Raw genomic sequence first — 9,915 nt, 5'->3', positions numbered from 1 at the left:
AAATGTATGGCAAGCACCAGTGAAGTGAGTCACACATCTGAAGACAACAGGAAGTTGTGTAACTGCTAGCGAAACCTTGTCTCTCTAAAAGAAGATGGAAAGGAAAGCACTATTTAAGCACATAATAGTCATCACACAAAACAGGAGGCTAACTGACCAAAGGAGCAGCCTATGGGCAAACTTTGGAACTAGCCACTCATGTGTTTCCTTTCAGTGAAAGAGAAAACTTACCCGGACAGCCTTGTCGCGTCGACTCTTCCAGAGTGTGCGAGTGGCCACTTGTCTCAGTGCTCTAGTGTTGTCTTGAACAAATTGTTTGGACGAATGACACTGAAGTAATCACCTTCTGCAATGATTCATTCTTAAGGAAGTTGGGTCTTGCGTGGGAGGGCGTTGAGAGTTGAGACAGCCTCATTGCAGGCAGGAGAGGGAGCGGAAACAGAATCAGAGCGTCTGCCACTTACTTCCACGTGTGGCCAATAAGCAGCCAGCTTGCAGGCAGGGGAAAAACCCGAGTTATGTCACTTCTCGTTCACTTATTCTCGGTCCTGACCAAGATTGTTGAGATGATTCGTTCTGCAACGTGACTTGACTTCCCACTACTGTTTTTCAGTATCGTTTGATTATAAGTTTTTGTTTCAGAGCAACAAATTTGAGAACTAGCTATACACACACTTTAAACGATAGCACCAAAACATAAATACAACGGCGCGTCAGGTAAATCTGATGTGCTGGTTGTTCCATATTTGGAAATTAAAGTGCCTGTGACACGAAAAAGCATGTTTATTTCATAATACACGCGGTATTTTATGCTCCTGATTGATATGGACCGCTTGGATGTGTGTGGAGGCGATCGCTATATTTATTTAGTTTTTTGAATCCCGCGCCAGGAAAATGAGTGACTTCCGGCTTTGGTCTCGCATTGAGGAGGAGGGCGCTGTGACGTGTACGGTAGAAGACGTCCTCTTCACTATACAGCGTACTGTTGTGTATGGGAAGACGAATGATTCAGCTGATTTTGCGGATTAATACGTTTATTTTTCGCATCACGCCAGCCAAACGGCTGCAGAAAAATCATTCTGTATGAGGGAGAGGCGTATGCGCCTTTTTGGAGTTTCAAAAGGTTCCCATTCACCGTGGATATTTACTGTGGGACCATTGGACTTACGAGGAAGTGAGTGAACATCTTGTTTTGTATTATGTCAAATACGAATACAGCGATTACAAAGTAAACACTACAAACTTCCTTTAAATGAAGGACTACTTACGTTTGATCATTGATAGGCATGTAAAAAGCTGTCCTAATGGTCATTAGCAGCAGCCCGTTAGCTGCACCACAACTCCAGCCACCCTCCTCCGGGGAACGAACTGTAAATTGCTCTCCGCCGGGCGGTTTGCCGATCCGCAACGACAATAGACAACCGGGTCGTCATGTCGAATAATCCAGGATAGTTATGTGTGATTTTCCGCTTTGAAGACTTTGAAACATCACTCGGTTCGGGTTAGCATGTCGGCTAGCTGTCACATCTTCTGGTTTGTTTACATTCTCCGAAGCCGGGGAAGGGAAATGACATATGTCCGATTTAGGTGTCATAAAATATAGTTCGGGAGGTGCGACATTAAAGGTGAAGTCGACAGTTTTGACCATTATGGAGTAATTTTGCCATGTCGTCCTGAATAAATGCATTTTTATTATTTCATATTCCATTCAGCACAAGACTGTTATTTGTCATGACCATGCCATTTATTTAGCAATTGGGGAAAATACTTGGATAAAAAGAACATCCTGTAAAAATATTGAAGTAAAGAGACAGAAACAATGACATTTTGCCGCTCTCTTCGTTGCGTTTTCCTCATTGTGAATATTTCAGTTCCCCCTCGACGGGCTGACTGGTCCTTCTCAAGCCATTTATATAGCTATTGGGGAAAAATACTTGGATAAAAAGAATATCCTGTAAAAATATTGAAGTAAAGAGACAGAAACAATGACATTTTGCTGCTCTCTTCGTCGCGTTTTCCTCGTTCTGAATAGTTCTCCCTCGACGGGCTGACTGGTCCTTCTCAAGCCATTTATATTGCTATTGGGGAAAAATACTTGGATAAAAAGAATATCCTGTAAAAATATTGGAGTAGAGAGACTGAAACAATGACATTTGGCGGCTTTCTTCGTCGCGTTTTCCTCGTTCTGAATAATTCCCCCTCAATGGGCTGAATAGTAAAATCAATGAGACCAGTCTACCGCTGACGTCATCCACCTGTTGGGGTCGCTAAAGCCCTATAATGGTAGGCGTGGCTAACTGGCAGATTAAAAGGCTAATATCTCGTCATCTGTGCTTTGCTAAATTGTTGTATATAGTCGAATCGTCTCAAAATATGATTCTAATTCACATAATAATGCCATTTAAGACTTTTTCTCGTGTCGTATGCTCTTTTAAAGGTTCGGTCTCTCTTTTTATTTCAGGTACACAGCAGCAAGCGTGTCACACAGAAGCATGACTTTGATCCCATGAAAATACGTGTTACGATCGTGAGCAGAGAACCCTAAAGCAGGTACATGAGATGGCGTGGTTAGGAAGTCAAAAAAGTTTATTTGTTCCAGAGCCATGGTGTTCTTCCATGTAGAGAGCCTGGGCAGAGGTAGTAAAAGACGTGAGGCGTTGGCGGGATCCTAGGACAAGGCAAAAAGGTCGATGATCAGATAAGGTCACTCAGAAACATTCAAAATGGGAGAAGGCACTAAGAGTATACTGAAAGAGACGATCCAGCGACGTGGTGGAGCTCTGGCTGGCTGATGTAGGCTGGTGATGGTGATTGCTGACAGCTGCCGTCGCTCTACCCGTCAGGTGCTGGGCCTGTAAATGAATGACACACACAGCCACACACCTGGCCAGCCCTAGGCCTGACCGACGACGCGGCGGAAGTTCTCTCTCACGACTGCAGCGGCAGGGGAAGGAGAGAGTGGAAACACAACAATAGCGTCGGTCACTCAAGCCCTTTTCACACACATATCCAGGGAAATTCCTATGTAAGGTGACGCGGGATTTACTCGGGATGTCCCGAGAATGACGCGGGTTGGACGCTTTCACAGACTTGTCCAGTGTTGCCCACTGGTGCCCTATGTGTGGGGAGGGCTGCTGGCGCGATTTTATAACCCGGACATGAGGTCATTTTTGGTCAGCGTCGGCTGTCACAACGTTGGTCAAATTGTGTTTTATTCCAGAGTGCGCGTTCCCTACGTCATCAATGCAGCCAGTTCAAGCTTATCAAGACTGTATTTCAGACCAGACAATCCAAGAGAAGATTCCTGTCGACCTACTGTCACAGACTCATTGTGTTATTCCCCCTTTTCTATCTGCAGGGCAGCAGAGGGGAGAGGCTCGCTCTCGCGGTGCGCACGGAATTCTCGGGCGCAGGTGCGAGTGGAGCCGCCGCAGGTGCAGATCTTGGTGGCGAATATGTATTTAATGGACACTTGAACGCATCTCTTCCTCCGCTCAACCATCCCGTAGCAATTTAATTTAGTTGTTTTCAGTTTAATTTAGCTATTCCCAGCTATGTTTGTTTACCACTTTTCTTCTTACTGCGAAGAGAGATGAAGTGGCGATTGCCCCGCGATGATATTAACGTCATCAGCCATCGTGCTGTGACCCAGGTATTTAAGGCCTGCTTTCACGCACATCGCTTCCCGAGAAAGTCCCTGACATGAAACTAAGACTCGACCAGTGAAATGTCCGCGTAATCTTCTTGTCAGTCCACACGGGAAATTGTTTTCACACACAACTGCTGCACAGGTTTGGCCAAGAGTCAAGAATCTGCATTGGACAAGGTGTCAAGAGTCAAGAATCTGCATTGGACAAGGTGATGATGCAAGAACTTTTGTTTTGTAATGTTCAAGTGAGATTTACAAAGATGACTGCCTGAAGAAAACATCAAAATTCCCTCAGTCCTTGATGATATGGGGCTGCAAGTCAGGCAAAGGCACTGGGGAGATGGCTGTGCTTCAATCTTCAAAAAATGCAAGTTTGCACATTGAAATTTTAGACAGCTTTCTTATCCCTTCAATTGAAAATATAATTGTCAGTGCATCATGACACAAAGCTAAAACTGTTAAGGCATTCCTTGGAGAAAGACTCATCCAGTCAATGGCATGGCCTGCAAATAGTCCAGATCTCAATCCTATTGATAACCTGTGATGGAAATTGAAAACAAATGGTCCACAGCAAGGCTCCGAACCTCAAGGATGATCTGGCAACTGCAATCAGAGGGAGTTGGCACCAAAATGATGATGAATACTCATCAAGTCCATGCCTCAGAGACTGCAAGCTGTCATAAAAGCCAGAGGTGGTGCTACTACAGATGTGTTTTGATTATTTCTTTGTTTGTTTCTTATGATTCCATGTTTTTTCCTAGGAATGGAGTGATTCCATATATATTTCCCTGCACTTGCTCGATAAAATTAACATTTCCTGACTACCACAATGTTTTTTCTTCATTTCTTTTAGTATTTCTGAATGCTAAAGAGTTGCACTTTTTGAACAAATTCATTATTTTTTTCAAGCTATTTATCTGAATTTGTTCTACATGATAAAATGTCTGAGTGAGTGCTCGTCCGAGACTGGGGATTCCATACTTTTTGCTAGGGGTTGTAGAAGATGTGGTGTGTACTTTCCAGTAAATTCCTTACAAAAGGGAACAATTTTTAACTTCAAATATCCTATGTAGAAACTCCCCAGAAGGGTAAACACCATTTATACTTTCAAAATGAATTTCTTTTGCTTTTGGTGCAATCAAAAATCTGAGAAATTTGCATCTTAAAGTTTTCGCATCCTTGGCCGGGAATGGAAATACTTGATGATAACATATATCTTGAATGCAATTGCTTCTAATATTAAAGTTTAGATGATTTCAACTGTTCACCGTGAGTGTAGGCACTTCCTGTTCTATTAAGTTGCTGATTGGTCTTTGGTGATGCGATTGGCAACGTCGATTACCGAACCATTCATTTGGTCGGGTGGGGGGCAAATGATTCGTTTGAACGAAACTTTTGACTGAACAAATCGTACTGGATTCGTTCCCTCAAGTGCAGGGTTGTCAAACCAATTACACAAAGGGCCCAGAGGGTCCTGGATTTAATTTCAACCAAGACTACGCAAACAGATTGTAAGACAAGGCCCCAAAGCCTTATATAAAGGAATGTTGTTTTTAACCTCATCAACTGACATCAAGCTGCAAGGTAATTGTTTTCAACCTTATCAAGCTGACTCATGCGAAAAGGGGAGCAAGGTACCGCCGATACCGCAAAATAGTGAACATAACATGTTTTCTCGAAGGGAATGTGTTATTCTCAACCTTATCAAGCTGCAAGGTACAGCCTGACCGCAAAATCAAAAGGGGAGTAAGGATTCTCGAAGGCCGTAAACCGTGCGAAACGTCTAAGGGAGATCCAAACATTCTCTGAAGCCGTGTGAAACTCGAACGGGAGGGGAAGTTACGAGGCGCGGTACTTGCTATAAAGAAGCGACGGCGACAAGTACACTTAGAGTCTACTGAGAGTTCACGCGCGCGGACGTCCAGTTTTGGTGTTTCCTTGCTCACTTTACCGAGGACGCCCCGGCTCTCCGTCCTTCCAGCACACGGTAATGAGATTTATGTTATTGCATGTAATCTATGAGCTGAAACACAATTGTTGCTTGCTTGCTTGTACACTTTATACTGTGGGTTAAATAAAATGTGCCGCTTGTTTAACGCAGTGAAGTGTTATTGTTTGCTGTCCATGTAAGTCGCCGACGATCCGCGATCCTGAAGTTAATAATAAGTCATAGCAATTGATTATGAGTTGTGACTATTGTATTATTTGATACTGTAATTGATTATAAGCAGTGTCTACTCGAAGAATACTTGTCTGATTGGATATAACAGACAAATTAACCCATTGTAGCCTGGTGATTGGGTATCAGCCTCGCTACTATTCATTTTCATTGATACTGTGATTGATCATAAGCAGTATCAGAATTGTTTCAAAACACAGATTAACCAATGAAATTTCTGCTGAAATAAGCAGCACCTGACTGCTATCAACCAATTACACTTGTAGGAGATCAGATTAGTGAAAAGATGACCTCTTCATTGGTTGGAACGGAATCCAGGACCCTCTTGGCCTTTTGTGGAATTGGTTTGACACTCCCGCTCAAGTAAACTGTTTATTCCGTCGCTAGGGACCACTGATGTGGCATCATGAAAGCGCTGCAAAAATGAAACTATTTGACATGGAGTCAACATGGCTGGATGTCAAACTCTCTCCCAGTTTTTATTTGACACTGAAAGACCATGGGGAAGCCAAAATGTGATCATTTTAGTTTCACGGTAGAAAATGTGTTTTTCTCCACGAGATGGCACTCCTGGTCAGGTGATAGTTCTAGTCTGAATTTGATTCATTTTGTGTATTTGTTTGGTCTAATATAGTCATGTAATGGGTTATAGTACAGTATAATAATAACTCTTCAAATAGATAACGTGCCGAGAAAAACAGTACACCATTGTTTAAAAAAAAAAAAAATCAGACACTGTAAGGAATTACAATGTTACTCAAGATATGATTTTTATTTCGGGCAGTCATAAAAGAAATACAACAAGGAAAGAAAAACAATAATGATAATAAAAAAGTATACATGCATAAATGTAGCTCGAAAAGGGGTGCGAGGAAGCCGAGCTTTTAGGCCCCACACCCTATTTCCTTCAGTATTCTTTTCAGCAAATACATCATTACTTGTACTTGAGCACATAATTTAGATGACTACATTTACTTGAGAACTATTGTTTTTTTTTTTATGTCACGATAGTCAAATTTTTGGCCACTCTATCCAACTCTGGTATTCTGTTGTTTTGATCAAAACATTTTACCGCTTTGACCAAGTGGCAAATGACGTGTTGCCAATGAAGAGTTGTTAACGATGATATTTAGAACTGAAACTTTGTTGGTCAAAAGTGCACCAGTAAAAAATCTTGCTTTAAAATTGTTTTAGATTGTAATGATTAGTTTCTCAATCGCTAGCCGTGCTGTCGTGTGGCGACGAGGGTGTCAATGGAAGATATTTACCATTCAAGCGCCTGAGATCTGATGTTAATGGAATCCAAGTTGCTTGTGTGTCAGGTGCTTACGGTTATGGTGATTCTGCCTCCGGTTAGAACCTGTACGGTCAAATCTCCTCAGAATCATGTTCTTCGGGACTTTCTTCCTCCTCTGATTCGCTTTCAGTGTCGGATTCCGACTCGAACCTAAGGGAGTTCCAAAAAATCGATTATTACATGCATCGCGATTCGGCACGTGACATTTCGATTACGATTCATAAATGTTCAAAAACGATAATTATTCCTTATAACTTTATGACAGCCGTTCGTAGCATAGCAAAATTCAAGACACGTCTGCCGCCCGGAAACCTTTAACGGACGCACGCACAAAGTTATGATGGATGCTGTCGGCTAATGAGCGAGATATTTACTCCGTTTCGAAAGACTGGGAAATAAGTTTGTGTTTGAGACAGGCAGGTATGAGACAGGCGGTTGCGCTTCTGTGCGCGAGTTATTTTTTAGAGAGAGAGGGGAAGAGAGATCGTTCGTTGCTCCTCGTCTTTCAGTTGTGCAGCAGTTTTAAATCATGTCAATTGAAAAATGTCCTGAGTGTGTTGCTAAGACCCGTGTGCGTCTATAAGAGGTTAGTACACGAACCCTCTTGAAGTGTTTAGCCTTTATTTTTGTTGTTTTTGAGATTTTAATAGTTTGTGCCGAGCGCTAACCTAATTCGCTAACATGTATACCATATGCAGAACGTGTAAAACCACTATTAAGTACAGCGGTAATACGACAAAAATGAGAAATAGTGCAGAAATCTGTGAAAACAAGGTATATTGGTTAAAAGTCTTATTTTTAAAGATACTTTGAAAGAAAATGTGGAATTCATTCCACCTGTGTAAATTTTATTGTACTTTTTTCGAGAGGATCTCCACCCCCTCGTCTGACAGATTGTTGAGGCTCAGGTCCATCTGTTGAAGATGGGAGGGGTTTAACTGGAGAGCCTCAGCCAAAAACGCCTATGACCATACTTGCTGTTTGTGTTGAAATGTCAAACATAAAACTATTCAGTCTTATTTTGTTCTGTTGAATGTTTACCCTAACAAGTTGAATAAATATGATCAAGCTTCAAAACGGTTGGTCGAGTATGTTTGGTTGTCAATGGGACATCAACATCACAAATTTTCTAAAATGTTGATTATCATTGGTCAGTGAAGAAAACAACAGTTTGGATATGAAGATTATGGTGTCCTGAAAAAAGGGACCCAACCTGGCCATTGTGAACAATTTTTTCTTTGAAATATAAAGGCAACATTAGAGGCATGCAAATTCGGCCAACATTGGCGTAGGTGTTAAAGGGTTAAGGTACGGTGTTGAAAAAGGTTTGTTTATAACTTGGCACACCCCTTGTCCCAAAAATTACAAAACAGATGGTGAATTTGCATTGAAATAAGTATTTTTCATCTCATTGAAACACATATATTTTCATATCGATTTGTACTAGGGACTAACTTTCAAACAATCAGAAAAGTAACTCCCTCAAAGACACTTCAGTTTTGACTTAAAGTCAATTGACTAATGTAATCTTTGAAAACATGGATTTGAAATACTGTAGTCCTAACGGCTAATCCAGTTTACGTGTATGTAAGTTACAGATGTTTGTGTGTTTTAATTTCCCAAAGCTTTTTTTTTTTTTGTATGGGCGAAGACTGAGACAGACCTGAGGAAACCGGCTGGGGACAATCTGGTGGCACGCATCACATTGACTATATATGGACCACTTATTACTGATTTCCTTCATGAAAGAGCCTTCAAATTGTTTGTTTTTTTTTTAAATCAAGTGCAAGCAGGATGCAAACTTTGCAAATAGGTCTTGGTCATGGTTCTTCTTGGAAAAAATAAAATATATTATTAATAATCAATTATTTAATAAATTGTTTCAAAAAAAGAAAAAATCCTTTTTGTCATGATATGAAAAAATTTCCACCACGGCAAGCTGTCTGAATCCGATGCAGCCCACCACCACCACAGCTTCAAAAAATTCTAGCAGAAACCCTGAACACTCTGACAAGCAACATTGTTTTGATCCTACCTGACAGTCTGCAGGCGATAGCTTGGATCCTCTTGGACGTTCGATAAGAACCTCTTTCCTTTTTCACCTAATGGATTGTTCCTCAGGTCAAGCTCTTCAAGATGGGAGGGGTTTAATTTGAGCGCCTCGGCCAAAAAAACGCATCCTTCATTGGTGATATGGCACCATTCCAGGCTGCAACAAATGATATAACTGCGTGAAGTCAGGAAGAGAACCTGGAAGATTACCAACCGGAGGAGCTCCTTACTCGAGGGACTCTAAGATGCAGTGTGGACTGGCCAGTCCTTTCGAGAGGATCTTCACCCCTTCGTCCGACACATTGTTACATGTCAGGTTCAGATGCTTCAGGTTGGATGGAGAGCTGAGAACGGAAGCCAGCGGGTGACAGCTGCCTTTTTTCAGGTCACAACCATGTAGACTGGAGGAGCACAAAGGCAGGAGGAAGACGTGAGGGCAAGTGAAAAATAACGCTTGCTGACTTCAGTATGCTACCTTGAGTCATAATAAGAAATTATATTTCAAGATGAAAAAAAAAGCAGCACATCACAAAACCCTGTGATAAATCTGAAAAAACTAATTGTTTTATCCAAGGGTGTAGGTTTGCATTGGGACGGTAGGGACAAAACACTACCAACTTTTTAGGATGCTCAAATTGTCCCCACCAACTTTTAAGCAACCTTATTTGCATTATATAATGTGTTGGGTTATGTATATGGCTCATTTAGATTGTCTTCCTATATGATGTGACGATAGAA

General features: G+C 41.6%; 1 protein-coding gene across 1 annotated transcript in view; it reads right to left on the bottom strand.

Moving 5' to 3' along the window:
• Positions 1-7,196: 7,196 nt before the first annotated feature.
• LOC130927716 (uncharacterized) overlaps positions 7,197-9,915 on the bottom strand; it is a 54,769-nt gene continuing 52,050 nt past the window's right edge. Inside the window, exons 24-26 of the mRNA XM_057853687.1 lie at positions 9,408-9,578; positions 9,161-9,334; positions 7,197-7,275 (exon numbers count right to left, since the gene is read on the bottom strand). Of these exons, the coding sequence (XP_057709670.1) occupies positions 7,197-7,275; positions 9,161-9,334; positions 9,408-9,578 (424 nt within the window). The remainder of the gene's footprint in view (positions 7,276-9,160; positions 9,335-9,407; positions 9,579-9,915) is intronic.

Source organism: Corythoichthys intestinalis, chromosome 1, assembly GCF_030265065.1.
Source record: "Corythoichthys intestinalis isolate RoL2023-P3 chromosome 1, ASM3026506v1, whole genome shotgun sequence".
Classification (NCBI taxonomy): domain Eukaryota; kingdom Metazoa; phylum Chordata; class Actinopteri; order Syngnathiformes; family Syngnathidae; genus Corythoichthys; species Corythoichthys intestinalis.
This window is presented reverse-complemented; position numbering and strand designations above follow the sequence as displayed.